This window comes from Chlorocebus sabaeus, chromosome 14, assembly GCF_047675955.1.
Source record: "Chlorocebus sabaeus isolate Y175 chromosome 14, mChlSab1.0.hap1, whole genome shotgun sequence".
NCBI classification, from domain to species: Eukaryota; Metazoa; Chordata; class Mammalia; order Primates; family Cercopithecidae; genus Chlorocebus; species Chlorocebus sabaeus.
The window spans coordinates 74,363,935-74,385,600 of NC_132917.1; the positions used below are offsets into that span (position 1 = coordinate 74,363,935).

The 21,666-nt window shown below is 49.4% G+C and overlaps 2 protein-coding genes across 10 annotated transcripts in view; one reads left to right on the plus strand and one right to left on the minus strand.

Moving 5' to 3' along the window:
• On the plus strand, nucleotides 1-3,295 carry HTRA2 (HtrA serine peptidase 2). Its single transcript, XM_007970115.3, has 8 exons — nucleotides 1-659; nucleotides 761-965; nucleotides 1,055-1,249; nucleotides 1,485-1,517; nucleotides 1,743-1,848; nucleotides 1,978-2,047; nucleotides 2,737-2,832; nucleotides 2,938-3,295. The coding sequence occupies exons 1-8, from the start codon at nucleotides 154-156 to the stop codon at nucleotides 3,101-3,103; spliced, it is 1,377 nt and encodes a 458-aa protein (XP_007968306.1). The 5' UTR covers nucleotides 1-153; the 3' UTR covers nucleotides 3,104-3,295.
• The window catches only part of LOXL3 (lysyl oxidase like 3), a 22,983-nt gene continuing 4,567 nt past the window's right edge, over nucleotides 3,251-21,666 (minus strand). For 3 of the 9 annotated variants that reach the window (XM_073023099.1, XM_073023097.1, XM_073023098.1), the window contains 14 exons: nucleotides 20,949-21,112; nucleotides 20,135-20,349; nucleotides 9,945-10,001; nucleotides 9,254-9,313; nucleotides 6,835-7,054; nucleotides 6,422-6,602; nucleotides 6,127-6,281; nucleotides 5,717-5,884; nucleotides 5,421-5,583; nucleotides 4,651-4,894; nucleotides 4,437-4,552; nucleotides 4,221-4,357; nucleotides 4,003-4,114; nucleotides 3,251-3,800 (listed from right to left, as the gene is read on the minus strand). In XM_073023099.1, the coding sequence (XP_072879200.1) occupies nucleotides 3,727-3,800; nucleotides 4,003-4,114; nucleotides 4,221-4,357; nucleotides 4,437-4,552; nucleotides 4,651-4,894; nucleotides 5,421-5,583; nucleotides 5,717-5,884; nucleotides 6,127-6,281; nucleotides 6,422-6,602; nucleotides 6,835-7,054; nucleotides 9,254-9,313; nucleotides 9,945-10,001; nucleotides 20,135-20,349; nucleotides 20,949-21,112 (2,066 nt within the window). In that variant the 3' untranslated portion in view covers nucleotides 3,251-3,726. Of the gene's footprint in view, nucleotides 3,801-4,002; nucleotides 4,115-4,220; nucleotides 4,358-4,436; nucleotides 4,553-4,650; nucleotides 4,895-5,420; nucleotides 5,584-5,716; nucleotides 5,885-6,126; nucleotides 6,282-6,421; nucleotides 6,603-6,834; nucleotides 7,055-9,253; nucleotides 9,314-9,944; nucleotides 10,002-20,134; nucleotides 20,350-20,948; nucleotides 21,113-21,666 lie in introns of those variants that run through there. The other 6 variants (XM_073023101.1, XM_073023102.1, XM_073023103.1 and 3 more) reach the window with 4 other exon arrangements.

Consider the following 21,666-nt stretch of genomic DNA (forward strand, 5'->3'; position numbering starts at 1 on the left):
CGGGGAGGAGTCGGCCTCCCGGAATCCTGGTCCCGACGTGCACTTCTGGAGGACTTCAGGTACCGGCGTGCCCCGCGTCCTACTGTCCGCCTGCTCGCGTCCTGGGTGCCGCCTCTGAGTAGGGCGGGCGAGGAGGCAGCCGAGGCGGAGCTGATGGCTGCGCCGAGGGCGGGGCGGGGTGCAGGCTGGAGCCTTCGGGCATGGCGGGCTTTGGGGGGCATTCGCTGGGGGAGGAGACCCCGGTTGACCCCTGACCTCCGGGCCCTGCTGACGTCAGGAACTTCTGACCCCCGGGCCCGAGTGACTTATGGGACCCCCAGTCTCTGGGCCCGGTTGTGTGTTGGGGTCACTGAACCCCGAGCATGTCTGACGTCTGGGACCCCGGGTCCCCGGGCACAACTGACTGCGGTGACCCCAGATACCAGGACCCGGGAGGCCTCAGAGAACTCTGGAACCCGTTCGCGCGCGTGGCTGGCTGTGGCACTGGGCGCTGGGGGGGCAGTGCTGTTGTTGTTGTGGGGCGGGGGTCGGGGTCCTCCGGCCGTCCTCGCCGCCGTCCCTGGCCCGCCGCCCGCTTCTCCCCGGAGTCAGTACAACTTCATCGCAGATGTGGTGGAGAAGACAGCACCTGCCGTGGTCTATATCGAGATCCTGGACCGGTAATGGGGGTAGACCGGGAGGCACTGAAGCCACGGCCGGAGGGCGGGCGGGTAGGAGGGGTCAGAGCCTCCCTCTTATCCGTGCTTTCCCTCCATTCCAGGCACCCTTTCTTGGGCCGTGAAGTCCCTATCTCGAACGGCTCAGGATTCGTGGTGGCTGCCGATGGGCTCATTGTCACCAACGCCCATGTGGTGGCTGATCGGCGCAGAGTCCGTGTGAGACTGCTTAGCGGCGACACGTATGAGGCCGTGGTCACAGCTGTGGATCCCGTGGCAGACATCGCAACGCTGAGGATTCAGACTAAGGTGGGGGCTGGGGTAGGCCAAGTCTGGTTGGAGCTGCTTGTTTGCTCGCATCTCCAGATGACAGGTCTCTTATACCCATTCTCCCTTAGGAGCCTCTCCCCACACTGCCTCTGGGACGCTCAGCTGATGTCCGGCAAGGGGAGTTTGTTGTTGCCATGGGAAGTCCCTTTGCACTGCAGAACACGATCACATCCGGCATTGTTAGCTCTGCTCAGCGTCCAGCCAGAGACCTGGGACTCCCCCAAACCAATGTGGAATACATTCAGACGGATGCAGCTATTGATGTGCGTCCTGATAGGAGAGAAATGACACATGATGGGGGAGTGGGGAGAGGCTGTGTGGTACAAGCACCAACTGATATATGGTGGATGAGCCTATATACAGAGCTTAGGCTGCAAAAATGTGGCTACTCATTCATGGGCTGAGAAAGAAGAGAATTTGGAGAAAGTACCTACATCCTGGTATGCCCCCAGACTTAGAATCCTCAGGTCTCTTTCATGTTTTCTCCTTGTCCTGCAGTTTGGGAACTCTGGAGGTCCCCTGGTTAACCTGGTGAGTGAGACATCCTTCCTTCCAAGAATCCCAGCCCCAGGTCTGTGTGGGAAGGGTAGGTTTTCCCTAATTCAAGGATGTTTGGTCAAGTTTCTGAGCAGTTCTTTGTTGGCTATCTCTTAACATCCAACTGGATCTCCCCAACACTTGCTGCTACTTTTGTTCGGGTGCCCCCATCCCCTACTATTTGTTTGGGCTAGGGAACTGGGGGATGTATCCCTGCAGGATGGAGAGGTGATTGGAGTGAACACCATGAAGGTCACAGCTGGAATCTCCTTTGCCATCCCTTCTGATCGCCTTCGAGAGTTTCTGCATCGTGGGGAAAAGAAGAGTGAGCCTGGCTTATGGGGAAATATGGGAGGGGCATTCATTGGGACTTACTGGAGGGTGGTCTATTGGGAGAAGAGGGCAGGGAAGGAAGGATGTAGCTGGGTGGGGCTTATTTGTCCCTCTGTCACAGATTCCTCCTCTGGAATCAGTGGGTCCCAGCGACGCTACATTGGGGTGATGATGCTGACCCTGAGTCCCAGGTATGAGCTTTAGGGATAGTGACATGTAATGTGACCATTGTAATCAGAGGTGGGCACCTCTGTTGAGCTTTGTTCTCATTTCTGTCTTTATCTAAAATGAACTATGTCACACTTGAAATAATCACAAGAGCTGTCTCCCCTCATCATCTTGACTTTCTTATCCCACTCCACTTTGTACACCTGTCAGACTGATTTTATCCTGTTACTGCTTTGATTTCAAGCCTTCAATCCATTAACTTGGCATTTAAGGGCATTTTCCATCTGTCTGTAAATCAACTTTCTAGACCTGGCTGTAATACCTTCCTATATGAATACTCAGCCAACCTGATTTCCTACTCCCATGTTTTTTATTTATGCTGTTCTTGTTTTATATGGTTAATATCAGACACATCCTTTTAGGCTCAGCTTAAGTTTTTTCCCCTTAAAGCTTCTTTTAGTACTCTAGAATGACATTAGTGCTATTGATTTAATACTGTTTGTCATTTGGTGCCCTCATGTGGTGTACATCTTTTATGTACATGTTGCACTTTATTGCTAGAAGACAGAAAGTGAGTTGCTGTTGTATTTTGTAGTACCTAGCGCATGTCCTGTCCATATATTTGCCAATGTGTTGATGAGAGACTTGAGGTGGAACTCAGGATGGGGAGAATGCCTGGGTTTGGCTAATAGGGTGATCTGTGTACTTTCAGCATCCTTGCTGAACTACAGCTTCGAGAACCAAGCTTTCCCGATGTTCAGCATGGTGTACTCATCCATAAAGTCATCCTGGGCTCCCCTGCACACCGGTGAGGGAGAGGCTGCAGTGTGATATGGGGATGGGTGAGGTGTGCATGTGTCCTTGAACTAGGCTTTGTACTCCTTCTTTTCTCTCTGTCCATTTTTCTCTGTAGGGCTGGTCTGCGGCCTGGTGATGTGATTTTGGCCATTGGGGGGCAGATGGTACAAAATGCTGAAGATGTTTATGAAGCTGTTCGAACCCAATCCCAGCTGGCAGTGCAGATCCGGCGGGGACGAGAAACACTGACCTTATATGTGACCCCTGAGGTCACAGAATGAATAGATCACCAAGAGTATGAGGCTCCTGCTCTGATTTCCTCCTTGCCTTCCTGGCTGAGGCTCTGAGGGCGCCGGGACAGAGGGTTAAATGAACCAGTGGGGGCAGGTCCCTCCAACCACCAGCACTGATTCCAGGGCTCTAAAGAATCACAGAAACACTTTTTATATAAAATAAAATTATACCTAGCAACATATTATAGTCAAAAATGAGGTGGGAGGGCTGGATCTTTTCCCCCACCAAAAGGCTAGAGGTAAAGCTGTATCCCCCTAAGGTTAGGGGAGATACTGGAGCTGACCATCCTGACCTCCTATTAAAGAAAATGAGCTGCTGCCATCTTTTGTTGTGGGCAGTTAGTCAGGTGCTGCTCTTTGTGGTGTGGTGGGCTCTGTTCTCTTCTGCTCGGTGCTGGGCCTGGGAGGAAAGATTCCCATACTTGGCTACAGGTACTGACAGCTGGCCTCTGAAGGAGGGTGAGAACTTCTGCTTGACAGTTCCACATCCATAGTACATGGTCTGATGAGTGCGGTTGCTGACATGGGTTTCTTGGTAAGCTCCTGAGGTAATGGCAGCCTCAGACCCCTGCCATTAGGGGCCAGTGGTGGTTTGCAGAGGGCGATGACACTTAGATAATCTGGTTGCTGGTCTGGCCAGGGTAGCGTTCAAACCTCCTGTTGGCCTCTTCACTGAAGGCATCACCTGCAGAGTAGACAGGCAATTTGGGAGGCGCCCTGCACAGAGGGAGGGAGACAGACCCACTGTGGAGAAGGATGGGTACAAGTGGAAGGACTGAGAGCTCCAGAGGAGGGTGGGAAGATGCAGAAACAAGTTACAGAAAAGAGAATGAACGTCTTTCCCTCCCATCCCCTAATCTTCCTGGGTTGCTCTTCCCATCACATACCAATGTGGCAGTTGTGCACCCAGATTCGATGTCCATCATATTTGCAGTTACATTTCATTGCATTGTTGGTAAAGTCACTCTCTGCTACTTCAAAATTTGGGTTGATGACAACCTGTGAGTGAGAAAAAGGCCACTTAACCCAGCAACAATCCTCAAATTCAAAGGTGTCTTTAACGCTCCCCCCAGTCACCCATCTGGAAGCCCCAGACTCTAGGTACCTGGAGAATGTAGTTTCCTGGCTTCACATCTGTGATATCAATCCACTGACAGTCAATGTCATGCCGGTAGAGATCCCAGCAACCCACAGTGATGCCTTGCTCTCCAAAGTTGGCACACTCATATCTCTTGGAGACATCTGGAGGGATTGGCATATGTCAGTGTAAGGAAAGGCTGTGCGATGGATACCATGTGGTCCACTTCAGGCCCCAACTCACCCTCCTGACACTCAGTGTCTTCGAGACAGAAACTAGCTTTGTGGCCCTCAGCTACCTTGGTGCCATTTGGGGTGAGGATATCATAGTGAGTGAAGATGTCCATGCTGTGGTAATGCCTGTGGGGAGAAGGGAACTTCTGTTTCCTTCTCTGCCCCCAGAAGGTTTGCCCCATCCCCGTGGCCTTGCCTTTCTACTTGACTCCCTACCCTCTCACCCATGGCACTCGTGCCACACCCAGGAGTGGCGCCCAGCCTTGGGCCTGAAGTCAGCTCGTCCCAGGTTGTGGATCTGGGAGGAGAATCGGAGTAGACGCCGGTGACCATAGGGCCAGTTGGCTGAGCGGGCTGAGCTGGCCAGGCAGTTCTCTTCCGCAGCACAGTACAACATATGCAGGGGCCGGTCTTCAATATAGGCGGTTTCCTGCACCAATGCTGAGTGCAGCAGCAGATCCGATGCAGCTGCACCGATAAAGGAAGAGGGTGTTAGAAGTCACTGCTGACTTCACAGAGAGGGGTGCTTCCATCCCTCCCTAGTGTGTGGGACTGTTTTTTTGGTTGTGGTTTTTTGTTTTTTGTTTTTTTTTTTGAGAAAGAGTCTCACTCTGTCACCCAGGCTGGAGTGCAGTGGCGTGATCTTGGCTCACTGCAACCTCTGCCGCCCGGGTTCAAGTGATTCTCCTGCCTCAGCCTCCCAAATAGCTGGGATTACAGGCGCCTGCCACCGCACCTGGCTAATTTTTGTAGTTTTAGTAGAGACAGGGTTTCACCATCTTGGCCAGGCTGGTCTTGAACTCCTGACCTCGTGATCCATCCGCCTTGGCTTCCTAAAGTGCTGGGATTACAGGTGTGAGCCACCATGCCTGCCTGGTGAAACTGGTTCTTTTATGGGGAATGAGTGCCCCTCCAGATTACAGCCCCCGTTCCCAGCAAAGGGGTGGCCCAGACCCTCCCTTCCCTGGCATGCATCACCCCTTCCTTCACTCACTCTCAGAACAGATGACTCCAGCAGTGAAGCGGGTCCCTGTCCTCTTGCAGGTAGTGTGGGTGCCATGATGGGCACACTGATCCAGGGACAGCTCAGTCCCCGTGCAGCGCACTCCACTCATCACCACTTCTGTTATATTCCCAGAGTCCCAGTACCAGGTCTCCTGGGGATATATGCAGATGTTTCTGTAAGGCCCAGGATCCAGCATCTTGGGCCAAGGAACTCATTCCTCAGCCCTCTGCCCAAAACACAGGCTTTGAGACAACAGCCTCGGCTCCCCTCTCCTTCCCACTCACCTGCAGGCCGTGGTTGGCGTAGCCCAGACCTAGTTGCCTACAGGCCACCATGGCCTCCAGGGTCCCCCAGTCATCCCCACAGATGAGGCCCCAGCGAAGGGGCCCAGGTCCCCCTATTTGCACCTCGACTCGCCCCTCATGTTGGCTGCGGCCCCCACTGAGTCGGATCTGTAGTGACACAGAATGGAAGCGCTGGAGGAAGCTTTGAGGTGAGGTAGTGGAAGTCTGTAACATAGATGTAGCTGAAGCATGACTCAGAGGCACATAATGGGCTAGCACGTGATGGGTCAGGTGGGAGCTGTAGGATGGCAGGGGCCAGTCCATGGGCTGGGGGCCATTGGACTATAGATTGGAGGCCAGGCCTGGATAGGATGAAAGAGACCTCAACCAAGGTGGAGAGGATGACTGACCCTGGTCTCCGCCCCAGTGTAAGGTAGGTTGCACCGGACCCCGGCATCCTGGCTATGCGAACAATCCTCAGCTGTGATGTTCTTGTGGGGGCACTTCCAGAGGGAGAGCTCCTGTCCAGAGCAGCGAACTTCACTCAGGTGGATAGCACCCATGCCTAGGACCGGATGGCAAAGATCAGGAAGTTGTAACTAAGCATATACTGTCTGCCAGGGGACACCTAACCTTCCGAAGGAATGTGCCCCCCAGGAGCATGTACCTCCTTCCCTCTCCCTCCCTCCCTCCATGCCGCCTCACCCTGCCCCATGCGAGCGCCACTCAGAGCTTCTCGAGCACTCCCAAAGCCCAGCTCCCGACACACCACGCTGGCTGCATGCAGGTCCCACTTGCGGTCACAGACTGTGCCCCATGTGCTGGCCTTCAGGACTTCTACCCGGCCCTCTCCAGGGTGGGCGCCGCCCTTTAGACGGACACGGGCCTACAGAACAGAGAAGTGCCCAACAGAGGCAAATGGCAACATCTGCACGGAGAGGGCACCTAGGAGATGAGTGAGACTTTGGTGGGAGGGAGTGGGTGGTATCAGGTCTGTGGCCCACCCCCTGGAAGGCTCCTCTCTGTCCTCAAAGGTCAGGGCTGTGGTTAATCAGGGGTTGCCAGGCTAGGGGTTCTCCACCTGGGGTGGGAAAGGTCATAGTCACTGTCTCACACACCTCCCCCTGAGGCTTCGACTGTTGTTGCTTCTTCTGGCCACTGGACGCTGCGTAGAGAGGGCCTGGCACACAGCTCACCACCGCAGGGCCCCCCCCAGGGCACCTGGCGGTGTCATTGGCACGATAGAACTCCAGGGAACAGAGGGAGAGGTGGGCCTCCGTGCCCACGCACGCCACCCCATGCAGACCAAAGGAGTGTTGCTGCCGCTGGGCCAGCAGCCTGGGGGGACAGGAGTGAGGTGCAGTAGGGTAAAACAACGCTCCTGCCTCTTGGCCCCACAACCATCCTCCCACTTCAAGCCTCCACCATGCCCCCCACCCTTTTGTGACCATTTATCCCCTCTTCTTCCCCCTTCTGTGTTTCCCTCCGGAGATACATGGGGATTGCTGCGTTTCCAGGCTGAGGGAGCCTCAACTACCTAGACAGGAGGGCCCTTGAGGACCTCCTGCAGTAGAACAACCCTAAGGGAAGGATGGCTAGTCTCAACTTGCCTGGAAGAAACTGTTCCAAGTGGTTTCAGGCTGCTGGCCCTAAAGGAGGCTGAGGCTAAGGCCTCAGGGAAGGGGAAACCAGGACTTTCCAGTTGGAAGAAATGGCCAGGAGGGAGTGGCTGACACAGGAAGCCTGAAAAGCCAGGGCGAGCAAGTCCTTCTGTGATGCTGAGACTGGAATAACTGAGTAAGTCAGGATGCAAAGGACTAAGGAAGTCTCCCATCTACATGGCTCCGCAGAGGCCAGAGACTCTGCAGGACAGATTAGGAGGGGCAGATGCAGCAAGAACAGATCAGCAGGTAGATGCAGGAAGAACTGGGACTGGCATATGCAAGAATGAAGATGTATAAATGCAGGACAGGTCAAAGTCTGAGGGAATAAATGACCAGAGAAAGGAGGTGGATGTGAACAACAAAATGGCAGAGACATCCCAGGACCTGTGCTGTGTAAGTCTTTAAAAAGGCAGTCCATGCTTCTGCAATTTCAACATAACAGTGTCCCAAAGCCATCTGAATAGGATAATGGGACTGAACTATAGATGCTAAAGCTTGGAAATGGTGCTGAGATGTTTGAGAGAATGGGGGGACTTGTTTATCGATACCAATAGAATGAGAGGCTGCAGTGAGGCATGTGCCTGAGTGAAGTACACTCTGCCCAAAACAGTTGGGTCAAGCCCACAGAAAAAGGGAAGAAGATGAGGTCTGGTGTCAGTGGAATGGGTCTGTGAGGCTGATGTGGTCATGCATTATTGCAGTAATGTGTCCTATCACCTGATGTCAGAGGAAGGACGGAATATGATGACTTGAAGCCATTGGCTAGGAAGACACAGGAGGAGAAGTTGATACACAAAACAGACAAAGGAAGCCTGGAGACTTTACAGAACACCTTTGGAAGCTCAGGATAAATGGATCCTGAAGATCTAGAGATCAGGCACTCTCCCAGAGTCCTGTTTGGCTGAAAGTAAAAAAGAGCCCATCACAGGAAAAAGACATCTATCTTCTAAACATCCTCATCCCCGTTGTCTACAATGAACAAAATAAAAATGGCAGTGTGTACTTTAATGTGGGGGTCAGGGAAGGCTAGAGTGTGGCCATGTTGGGCAAAGGTGACCCTAAGCTAAAAGGGCACTACAAGAACATCCCCAAATTTCTGGGATCCTTTGAAACCACCAGAGAACCTGGGGAACGAGGGCTATGAGGGGACCACTGGGTGAGACTAGAACTTGTTGAGAACAGGAGAGGAGAAAGGGATGAATTATCGATACTTCAGTCCCTGTTGAAGTTATCAGGGAGACTTTTAATGTGCAAACTGCCTTTTGAAGACAAGTTAGATGTAATCACAGGGGTTGGAAGCTTCCCACTTCGAGTTCTAAAGGAGCCCAGGAGGAAGATTAGGGAACTGGGAGCCTAATTGTGGAAAATGAGCCAGAGAGGCAGGGGCTGTCAATCTGTCCACATTCCTGGTAAAGGTCCCAAAGGGACCCTGAGTTTCACTCCATCTTGAGTAAGCTGGTAGCACTTATTTTCAACAACTAATCAAATAAAACATTTGATTTGGGAACACTGATCCCTTAGGCAAATGTAACCTCTTACAGGAGAGGCAAGTATGGCGTCTGAAAGAGAAAAGCACCAGGTTGTCTCCTGGAACTCACCAGGGGAAGATAAGTAAGCATGTGGAACGAGGTAGTCAGTGAGTGAAAAAACCAACAAATCCTGGGAAGAGCATCATTCCCGAGACCAAGGTAAGGACCAGTCTTGCGTAACACTTTGGTTAAAGCCCTGGAAAGTGATTTCTAAGAGCTGCTGCTGCTGCTCTTCTTGGTCAGCTCTTGCAGCCACACAGGCCTCCTGGACCCCCTCCCTCCCTGGCCACAGCTGGGTAACTCCGTGCTCCCTCTCCTTTCCACCCAACCTGAATTTTATTTACCTCTTGGTTGGCCCCCTGCCCACTCGGGGTTTGGGTTTGACTTTAAGCTTGGTGATTGGTCTGCAAAAAGGAGAAGGAAGTTGGTAGAGGTAGTGGTTACGTATGTGGCACAAGAAAGGTAGAGGGTTATTTTTCTGTTTCTGGGAAAGAACCTTCGTGGGCAGCATGGGGACAGGAAAAGTGAAGGACGGCCAGATTTTCCACATCCACCGTCTGCCGAATACCACTAAACTGCATTTCAGGAACTCATGCTACTCTCTGGATTCAGCAACAGTAATGGGAAATCTAGCGATGTCAATCCAGGTGGCAGAGTTGGGAGGGGGAGGAGGGAAGAAGAAAGGTGGAGAGGGGAGAGAATGGGAATGTGGGTGAACTAAGTGAAGTGATGGAGGGGGCAGGAAGGAGGAGGAATGAAGGTGGCTGAGGTTGGAGTCCAAGCTATTTGGGGGACATGTAAAGATGGCAGGCTTCTCAGCCGCTCCTACATTACTTCCTCCTTGTGTTCCCTAAGATCAAAGCTTGCCCAACCCCATGCCTGCTCCCTTCACCTCCCCACAGGAAAAGCCATTTTCCTCACATCCCTAATCCATCAGTTTGGGTTCTGGGATGGATATGGATAGGCTGCCATCCATCCATCCACCTCCTGGGGCCACGGGGTGAGCAGGAGGTCCCAGGGCTCTTGCCCCATTACCTTCCAAGGGACTTGGGGTGTCGGGCTGAGACCTTGGCCGCTCGCTTCCTCAACTTTCTGTGAGGATAAGACAATAGTAGTCAGGGTCAGTGTAGAACCAAGTGGAAAAGACTGGTGCAACTGGGACCAGAGGCAAGATTTCTCTTCTAGCAGTCAGAAGGCTTCCTGGTAGCACGACATTATAACAGCAGACAAGACACTCCTGAGACCCGAGCTTGCTTTCTTTCTTTCTTTTTTTTGTATTTTTAGTAGAGATGGGGTTTCACTATCTTGGCCAGGCTGGTCTCAAACTCCTGACCTTGTGATCCGCCCATCTTAGCCTCCAGAAGTGCTGGGATTACAGGTGTGAGTCACTGTGCCTGGCCAAGACCCGAGGTTTCATGGTTGCTTGGTCTCATCAGCACATGACCAGGTGGGTGAGCAGAAATGAAGGCCGTGGACTCAGGATGGTGTCCCCATGCTACCACCCTCAGAAATTAGATAGGGCAGATGGCAAGTAAGGACTCCTGGGTCCAGGTGTTAGTGCTAAACCTCAGTGGAGGGCTAAGGGGAGCATTGTTAGGATGGTTAGGATTGCTAGACTGAACAGGCTAGGAGGGAGAACTAGCCTGAGTCAGGCATAGGGAGGCTACTGTGTCTTTTTTTCCTGGATGCTCTCTTTGAGAAAGAATTCTGACACTGTCCATGCCTGAGGCTGCTGGGCCAGGACCAAGAACGAAGGCTGAATATCCAAGGGCGTTAACTTGGTTTGACTGGGGAACACAGGCCAGGCTCCTCACAATGACACCGCCCTTCCTGCTGAAGTTCCAATCCCATATGCTGTGGTCATTCACAAACTGAGCTCATCTCCCTAACTTCCAGGGAAATAAATCATTTTTCCTTTTTTTTTTTTTTTTTGGAGACAGGGTCACTCTGTCACCCAGGCTGCAGTGCCATGGTGCAACCATGGCTTACTGCAGCCTTGACCTCCTGGGCTCAAGTGATTCTCCCACCTTAGCCTTCTGAATAGCTGGGACCACAGGCGTGCACCATCATGACTGGCTAATATTTTTGATTATTTTTTTTTTTTCTTGTAGAAGCAGGGTCTCACTATGTTGTCCAGGCTAGTCTCATCTCAAATTTCTGAGCCCAAGCTATCCTCCTGCCTCGGCCTCCCAAATTGCTTGGATAACAGGCATGAGCCACTGAGCCCAGCCTTAGTTGTCCTTTCTTTGAACATGTTCCTGCTCTGCTGTTTCTCTTGAGGAGTCATATTTCAACACAGTACAGCTGGCCTTCCATATCCATGGGCTCTGCATCTGTGGATTCAACCTGCATCTGTACTGAACACGTACCAACTTTTTTTCTTGTCATTATTCCCTAAGCAATAAAATAGAACAACTACTTATGTAGCATTTACATTATGTTCGGTATTATAAGTAATCTAGAGATGATTTAAAGCATACAGAGGATGTGCATAGGTTATATGTAAATACTATAGCATTTTATATCAGGGACTTGAGCATCTTTGAATTACGGTATCCTTGGGAGGTTCTGGAACCAATCCCCCATGGGTACGCAGGGATGACTGTTTAATGTGTGAAGACACCTTGGGATTTAAATATATGTATATATTTTAAACCAGTCAGAAGCTGTTTGATATTTCCTGCCTCAGCTTCTTCCTGAGGATGTACTTAGTTGGTCTCTTTGGCAAAGTGTCCAAAATGTTGGACATTCTTGGCAAAGAATATACAACTTTCAGGTCCCTTTACTGAGACATTACTAGTAGTTAGACTCTTTCATCTTATAAATATGGTGTGAAATTTTTTCTCCAAATGTATTTTTCTTAAACATGTCTAAAATGTGCAAAATGAAATACACTTGGCCTCTTCACCAATCAACCTGGAGAGATCACCTTGATCTCCAGAGTAGTACTCAAACATTTTGGTATTGTCTAGAAATTTAGAAGTACCTCTTCTCTAAATTATTTAAGGACATTATATCATAAGGTCTTTGTATTATTTATATATATACCCACACATATATGTAATCTTATTTCATATTTATATAAGAGTTTAGACCCTTTTATCTTATAAATATTTTATATATAAAATTATATATAAGTTATGTTAAGGACTTTGTCTTATTAAGGACCAGTGCTGTTATTTGTCTTGATTTAAATTTCTTCACTCACAGATGTGTTTGTTTCCACCTAACATTTGTTCATTCCTTCAACCATCAAACATAAAAACCTATGTATAGGCCAGGGGCAGCGACTTATGCCTGTAATCCCAGCACTTTGGGAGGCTGAGACGGGAGGACTGCTTGAGCCCAGAAATTTGAGACCAGCTTGGGCAACATAGTGAGACCTCGTCTCTATAAAAAATTTAAAAATTAGCCAGATGTGGTGGCTCGAGCCTTTAGTTCCAGCTACTCATGAGGCTGAGATGGGAGGATTGCTTGAGCCCAGGAGGTCGAGGTTGCAGTGAGCCATAATGGTGCCATTGCACTCCGGCCTGGTCAACACAGAGAGACTATATCTCAAAAACAAAGAATCAAACAAACAGAAAAAAACCCAAAACAAAAACCTGTCTATATTTGCATATCCTCTTCTCATTCCTTTCAACTATCTTTCTTCTCTAAGTCTACTGTCCCTAAATGTTTCTAAATTCCATCTCTTACAATTTCTCTGTCCTGCATACAATTTCTTTTTCTCAACTGAATCCTTTTAAACATTCAAATCACTCCTACACACACACAGACACATATATACACACACACATACACACCCTCTACTCATCTCTCCTCCCCTTCACAGTAACATTTTTCAGGAGCTGTCCATATTTACCATCTTTATATCCTCTCTCCGCACCTTTTTTTTTTTTTTTTAGACAAAGTCTCGATCTGTCACTCAGGCTGGAGTGCAGTGGTACAATCTTGGCTTACTGCAACCTCCGCCCCCTGGGCTCAGCAATTCTCTTGCCTTAGCCTCCCAGGTACCTGGGATTACAGGCATGCACCACCACATCCAGCTAATTTTTGTATTTTAGTAGAGACGGAGTTTCACCATGTTGGCCAGGGTGGTCTCAAACGACCTTAGGTGATTCACCTGCCTTGGCCTCCCAAAGTGCTGGGATTACAGGTGTGAGCCACCACGCCCAGCCTCCTCTCACTCATTCTTTAACCCACTTCCTCTGGTTTTCCCTACCTATCACTCTGCAAACTTCTATTTTGTTAAATCCAGCAGATATTTTTCAGTCTTTATCTTACTGACCTCTCTGCAACATCTGACTGTCCTCTCTTTCCTTGGCTGCTATAACACTACAATATCCTGGTTTTATTTCTAATTCTGCTTATTATTATTAAAATATTTTTAATTTCCGGAGTGGCTCCCCAGGGAGCAGGGCTGACTCCTAGGCAGTGTGCCCAGAGCCGCCTATTCCTAATTCTGGTTGCTCTTTCTTGGTCTTCTCTGCAGGCTCCTCCCCTATCTGGTCATTAAAATTTGTGGAGCTCTTATCTTAGGCATTCTGTTCTCACTTCATATAGGGCCCTCTATATGGTCTAATTCACACCATAATCTAATACACACAATATAAAGTGTATTCATAATCTTATCTATTTCATTGTCTTCTTGATGTTTCTAGGTAGAGATCTGAAAGTAATCTAAAATGTAATGTAGGTCCAAAAAAAAAAAAAAAAAAAAAGAAGAAGAAAGATAATTGTCTCAGCAAAATCCATTCCAGAAATCTAGGGGTTAATCCTGACTTCTCAGCCGGGCGCGGTGGCTCAAGCCTGTAATCCCAGCACTTTGGGAGGCTGAGACGGGCGGTTCACGAGGTCAGGAGATCGAGATTATCCTGGCTAACACGGTGAAACCCCGTCTCTACTAAAAAATACAAAAAACTAGCCAGGCGAGGTGGCGGGCGCCTGTAGTCCCAGCTACTCGGGAGGCTGAGGCAGGAGAATGGCATAAACCCGGGAGGCGGGGCTTGCAGTGAGCTGATATCCGGCCACAGCACTCCAGCCTGGGCGACAGAGCGAGACTCCGTCTCAAAAAAAAGAAAAAATCCTGACTTCTCCCTTTCTTGGATCCCAAAGTCAATCAATAACCAAGTCCTGTCAATTTTACTTCCTAAATCTCTCCAATCCATATATCTTGCTCCTCTCCTGACCATTCTCAGAAATAGAGTCAAAGGTCGGGCGTGGTGGCTCACAGCTGTAATCCCAGCACTTTGGGAGGCCAGGACAGGCAGAACACTTGAGGTCAGGAGTTCAAGACCAGCCTGGGCAACATGGAGAAACCCCATCTTTACTAAAAATACAAAAAAAAAAAAAAAAAAAAAGCAAATTAGCCGGGCACGGTGGTGCGTGCCTGTAACTCCAACTACTCGAGAGGCTGAGGCAGGAGAACTGCTTGAACCCGGGAGGCGGAGGTTGCAGTGAGCCAAGATTGCACCACTACACTCCAGCCTGGGTGACAAAGCAAGGCTCTGTCTGAAAAGAAAAGAAAAGAAAAGAAAAAGAAAAATAAATAGATTCAAAATGATCTTTTGGAGTCACAAACCTGATCATGCCATCTCACAGCCCTCCCCATTAAAACACTTCAATGGGCCAGGCACAGTGACTCACACCTGTAATCCTAGCACTTTGGGAGGCCAAGGCGGGTGGATCACGAGGTCAGGGGATCGAGACCATCCTGGCTAACACAGTGAAACTCTGTCTCTATTAAAAATACAAAAAATTAGCTGGGAGTGGCCACGGGCGCCTGTAGTCACAGCTACTCCAAAGGCTGAGGCAGAAGAACAGTGTGAATCCAGGAGGCGGAGCTTGCAGTGAGCCGAGATCAAGCCACTGCACTCCAGCCTGGGTGACAGAGAGACTCCGTCTCAAAAAACAAACAAACAAAAAACACTTCAATGGCCAGGAGCGGTGGCTCACGCCTGTAATTCCAGCACTTTGGGAGGCCGAGGTGGGCGAATCAACAGAGGTAAGGAGTTCAAGACCAGCCTGGCCAACATGGTGAAACCTCGTCTCTACTAAAAATACAAAAATTAGCTGGGCGTGGTGGTGGGCACCTGTAGTCCTAGCCACTCGGGAGGCTGATGCAGAAGAATCACTTGAACCTGGGGAGGCAGAGGTTGCAGTGAGCAGAGATTGTGCCACTGTACTCCAGCCTAGGCAACAGAGCCAGACTCCCTCTCAAAACAAAAAAACAAAAAAACCCAAACATCAATGGCTTCCCAATCCTTTTATTATAAGGACCTGAATCCTTATGATGGCCTATAAGGTCTTCTATGGTGTGCAGCCTAATAACCTCTCTTGTCATTTATTCACCTTTGTATTCTCAGCACCTTGCACAGTACTTGGCAAACAGGAGTTCAATAAACATCTGTCAAGCTGAAATGAACTAGAAGAGTGACTTCTTAAATAGCACTGAAGCTCTTAGAGCCTCAATTTCATTACCTGTAAAAGAGCAGGAAATAGTTCAATTATCTGTACATTATTTTCTTATTCTAAAGTTCTACAACTTTTACAGGTTCTAGGGTAGAACTACCAAAACAAATTGAAAAATGTTTAATACATCAGGTTTTGATTTTCTCATTCCCTAAATCTTACTTCCTCTAAAAGCTAGCAGATCCATCTTTTTTCCCCCTAGGGAGGGGAGAGTTGTTCACAACTATCTTGCCTGTCTTTCATAATTGTATCACCTGCGAGAATGCTCCCTCTGCTGGGCCTGACCTGTGAAGGATCTAGATCATAGCCCCATCACAGAATCTCCCAGGACTCCCGCAATCTCTTTCCCCAAGAAAAATGGTCTCTGCGCTTTAGTGTATCTCTTTCCCCAGCCTTTATATCCCAGACTTAGTATGAGATTCCGATATGTCCAACAAATATTCCTGATCTCTAAAAATTATTTCAGCTTTGCATACCTGGGGACAATTCCTGCGTCTCAAACTTTCTAAAGATGGCCCATCTCTAAAGCTAATTCATATTAACCTGAAGCCCAGAGATGGCTGCTGGTACCATCCTTCTTTCAGGCAGTGTCGGCATCATTTTAGGTGTCTCTTCTCTCATTCTCTATGTTCTATCAGTCATCCTACATCTATTCATTTTCCTCCATCTTTGTTGTTACCCTCCTGATAAGCTTCAATTTTAGAACAAACTCCTGACTGGTTTTACTGCATCCAGACCCTCCTCTCCTCATCTACTACTATCAGGCAAACTTTCAAAAACACTGGCTTTATTCTTGTCCCATACAAATACTTTTATTTGTAATTTTTCTATAAGGCAAAGGCCAAGCTCTCCAATTTGGCACCTAAAGCATTCCATTTTCTGGCCTCCCTTTATCTAGATCTCCCACTATTTCTCAGTATAAACCTACTCTTGCTAACTTACTGTTTTCCAAATATAAGCCATTCATTATCATCTCTGTTGGGGACAACAGTGACTTCCCTGTTGCTAAATCCAGCATTTGTTTCTCAGTCCTCATGTTTTTAGGTCTGGGCAGCACTGACTCAGCTGGTCACTCTCTCCTCTTTGAAGCACTTTACTTGGCTCCCAGGCCACTCCACTCCACTGGTTTTCTTCCTACCTCACCTCACTGTTTGCATTTCATCTTATCTTCTGACTTTTAAATATTTAGTCTCCCCAAGGTTCAGTCTCTGGGCCTCTTTCTCTCTGTCTTTTAAATTTACATTCACTTCCTTGGTATGTTGTCCAGTTTCAGGACTTTATATGTTTTACTCAACTGAACTCCGAGTCCTATATTAAATTGCCTAACTTAGCCTCACCACTTCAATGTCTTAAAGAATCTTAAAGAATCTAAAACCAAGTTCCTACCCTCCACCCCCAAGCCCATCTCCCAACAAAACATACTCCATCCACTATTTTGCTTGTCAGGTGAGGCCAATTCCATACTTAGCTGGGGCCAAAAACCTGGAGAGCCTTAACTCCTCTCTCTCACATCACAACTATCTATAAAACCTGATCATTTTTCACCACTTTCGCTGGTCATCATCACCTTTCACTTTCTTTACGTGGCTTTCAGAAGACGATAACCCCATAACTAGCCACCTGACTTCTTGCTTCTACTGCATCCCTTACAGTCTATTCCTAATAAAGCAGTGAAAGTAGTACTGAAAAAAATGGAAGCCCAATGTCACAACCCTGCTCCAAACCCTCCAGTGGTTCCTTACCTCCCACAGAACAAAAGCCAGCCTCTCCCAGATGGCCCACAGGATCTGGCTCCCCATTCTTTTCTGATCACCACCTACACTGCATGTCCTACCATTTTCCTCTTTTTCACTCAGCTCCAGCCACAGTGGCCTCCAGGAGAAGGACAAGAATGCCTTATCTCATCACCCACTACACACACACACACACACGCGCGCGCGCGCACACACATACAGGCACACACACCCCAGAATATTTTCATTTTTGATCCTTCTTCCTGGAAATGTTTATATAGAGGTCTGCATAGCTTGTGCCCTCACCTCCTTTAAATCTTTTCTCAAATGATGCCTTCTCCAAGAGGCCTTCCTTGACCACTTATTTATTTACTTACTTTATTTTATTTTTATTTGAGATGGAGTTTCGCTCTTGTTGCCCAGGCTGGTGCAATCTCAGCTCACTGCAACCTCCGCCTCCTGGGTTCAAGTGATTCTCCTGCCTCAGCCTCCCAAGTAGCTGGGATTACAGTCATATGCCACCATACCCAGCTAATTTTGTATTTTTAGTAGAGACGGGGTTTCTCCGTGTTGGTCAGGCTGGTCTCGAACTCCCAACCTCAGGTGATTTACCTGCCTCAGCCTCCCAAAGTGCTGGGATTACAGGTGTGAGCCAACGCGCCCAGCCTTAGTTAATTTATTTTTTGAGACAGGGTCTTGCTCTGCCAGCCAGGCTGCAGTGTAGTGGCATAATCACGGCTCACTGCAGCCTTGACTTCCTGGGCTCAAGCAATCTTCCCGCCTCAGCCTCTCAAGTAGCTAGAACCACAGGTACGCACCACCATGTTCAGCTAATTTTATTTTTTAAAAATTATCCGTAGAGACAGGGTCTCACTATGTTGCCCAGGCTGGTCTCGAATTCCTGGGCTCAAATAATCCTTCCACCTTGGCCTCCCAAAGTGCTGGGATTACAGGCATGAGCCACGGCTAGCGTCTATAACAGTACCTGGCACACAGTAAGATCTCAGTAAATAAATATTGGGTGAATGGATCTCTACACCTTTGTTCATGCTATCCTCTTCACTGGAAATGTCTATTTAAATGCTATGCATCTTTCAGAACATGGGGTTTAAATTAGGGAAGGTAAGCAGCACAGAGAAGGAAATGCAGCCCCAAGATGGATGAAAGTAAAGAGGCACAGCACATGTTTGTTTTAAAGTGGTTTGAGTGTCCAAGCCAGATAAAGTACTGAAAATCCTCAGTACTGAAAGACATTTCAGATGAGCCTCAGAGCCAAGTCAAAGAAAGTGTGAGCAGGTATAGAAAAGACTGGAGACTGGATAATATCCTGACTTTCAAAATAAAAAAAAGGCGAAAAAGGATTCCTCAATTCCTCAATCTACACATAAGTAATATTCTAGAATAAATTATTAACTAGAAGTTTGTGAGCATTTAGGAAAAAATAAGGTGATTCTTAAGAGACCTAAAAGGATTTCAGTAAAAATAGGCTCAAACTACTATGATTTTCTTTTTTGACAGGGTTACTAAATTGGAAGGCTGGAGAATGACTGTGAATGTAGCATTTCTGGATTTTTTATCAAAGACTAACAAAATCTCCCATGATTTCATTACAGATAAGAAGTATGTAGATAGATCAGGTGAAATGTTGGTTATATCATTGAAGTGTTCTGTTTCTTCCCAGTTGGTGGAAGGAACATATTTTACAGCTGATGATTAGAAGCTTGATGAAAATCTGCAGGAACATTTTGCAAGAAGAGTTAGACTTTGGTTTTAAACATTTTCACAACAACTTTTAGCCATTTGGATGAAGCCAGAAGGCAAAGCTGCCATGTCTGTTCAGCAGAGGAGGCTGAGAGGGATGACAGATGGAAAGTCACATCAGGACTCAAGATAATCTCATGGGATCATCATGGCTTTTTTATGGCTTCTAAATTCTGTATCAAAACAAACGTAATAGGGTAAACGTCACCTATACCTGGGTTGGAAAAGGCTGCTCTATCAGTAGGAAGCATAGGGAAGACCTGAACTGGTTTTAGGTGATGACAAGTTCAGTATAAGCAGTGGGAAGCTGCCGCAGTAGGAAGACAGTGTAATCCGAGCATGCTTCTGTCGGGGTTGAGGATTTCTATCGTGGCTGGCCGCATCAGACCCCATCTGCAGTAGTGTGCCGGCGGAAAGCTATCCGGACATCAAGAGGCCCTTCAGCAATACTGATCTAGGGAACCACTGAAGAAAGGGAGGATTTTTGACTTACAAAGTAGATTACAGAGAGAGCGTGTAAAGATTTCCAAATAAATGTCTGGCTGTCAATGGCAGTTTCTCAAAAAGATCAAAGTAGATGCTCCAGGGAAGGGAGACGCTAAGCACAGACAGTTCCCAGGGTGATGCGTTTCCCTGGAAGCCAGACTGGACCCCAGGGCTCCAACGCAGGTGGAGAGGTTGGACCTCGCCAAAAGAGATTCTGGGAAACGCCAGGACTTCCAGGAGTCCGAGGGCTCGAGCGCTCACACACGCGCCCGGGGGCGGCCCGGGCAGAGAGGGGGCGCCGTGTCTCCTGGCGCCCTTCGGCCACCGCGCGCCGCCGTCCCGGGGTCCCCAGACCCTGGGCGCCCAGCCCGCGCGGGACACACCCAGGCGCCGCCTCCCAGGGGTGGCCGCGTCCTTGCTGAACTCGGAACTCGCTGGCCAGCGGCGCCAGCGTTGGAATCGCCCCAGGGCCTGGGAGTGGCCTCGCGAGGCCGGCGCGCGCCCCGGGCCGAGGAATCTGCCTGCCCAGTCAGGCGTCGGCCGCGAGAGAGCGGGACCCTCACTGGTCCCCATTTCAGGTACTCCCTTGGGGCACCTTTCGTGGTCCCACAAGATTTCCCAACAATCCAGCTTCGCAACGGCCTCCATATTTTCCCGCGCGTCTCGACCCCCGGCTCCTCCCGTGCCCCGGACCTGCTCAGATGTCTCCCAAGGCTATTCATCAGGGAGCACCCCAATCCCGGCCCGCTCCGCCCGGTGCCCGCGGCCCCTCACCTGTAGAAGGCCGCGTTGACCCTCTTTTCGCTGGGGAAGCCCAGCATCCCGCAGACCACGTGGCTGTTGTGGGCGCTCCAGCCTTTGTCGCACACTTGCGACCAGCCGTCAGGAAGCCTGACTTCCACCAGCCCCTCCGTCACGGGCAGGGGTCGTCTGCCCCACCCAACGGCGGGTCGAATTCGCACCTCCTCCACTTGCAGGTGATGCTCTACCTGGGGGCGGGGCCACAAGCAGGGAAAGAATCCCAGTGGCACCTTTCCTGTGTCCTGCCACTCTTAAGGAACCCTGCTTGGTGCGCCTGCTGTAAACCCAGTGGCCAGATGGGCCCGAGGCGGCACTGAGAGAGCGACCACAATGGCCGCAGTCCGCGGTGTGGACTCTCTTGCAGCCAGCAGCGCGGGGGGATATGCTTGCTCCCAGAGAGGATTCAGGACACTAGGAAGGAGCACCTCCCTGAACCTGGAGCAGGAGGGCGCACTTCAGAGAGGAAATGGCTTTGAAGGAGGAGAAAGTCAGAAGGAAGATGTCTCAGGAAAGCAGGAACCTTTGAGAAGGAGAGCACCAGGTGCCCCAGGGGTGACTAGGGATGAAGCTGGAGAGGCTCATGCCAGGTGTAGCCCCTTGAATGCGAATGCGAAAAACCCTGTTGGATTTTACAGCATCTAGGAGCTCTATCATTTGCTTTTCCAAGCCTCCCACCAATCCAAATGATCCCCCAGTGGTAACTACTTTCTAATGTCTCCCCTAACCACCCCACAGTCCTCTTGGCTATCCTGGGTGGTATGTGTGTGTATGTCTAGGAAGTGCAGACCTCAATGACATTGGAGTCTGAGAAGCCAGGGAGGCGCTGGTCCTTGCAGATGACCCCAGCATCCTCATCGTGCGTACAGTCACTGTTCCCCCAGCCCCGGGAGGCACATTCAGTCACACTCTGCTCGGTCCCACTGCAGCTCAGGTTGTCCAGCCAGATGCGGCCTGTGGAAGGGGAGATGAAGGGACAGAGAAGCTTGGGGAGGGAGGATGGGGGAGTAATGGGGATGTTGGAAAGAGTGAGTGCTGATGCCTCCCACCTGGCCATGATGATCCCATCTTTCTGGTATGATAAGGGGTGGAGAAGGGACAGGGGACCCTGGCAGGGAATAGGAAGGGGGCATAAGATTGAGGGAAGTTTGGTGTGATCTGGGGGTACTCAAGAACCTGATAGGGTGAATAAAAAACCAAGAATCAACCCTGATGTTCTGATTAGTCTCTACCCATTCAATGATAGGTACAATTAATCAGGTACCTACTGTGTGCCAGGTTTTCTGCCATGGTGTGCACATATGTGATCATTCTTAGAACAGAGCTGCCAGAACACCGTTTTATATAAAGAAACTGGAGTTTAGAGAAGCTAAGTAAATTGCTTAAGACCACACAGCCAATACATGGGGGCTTAGGAGTTTGATCTATCTGTGAGGCTTGGACATCCAAGATCCTTTCATCACATCCTTGCATTCTCTTGTGTGCTCGCCCTGTCTGTGCTGCCCTTG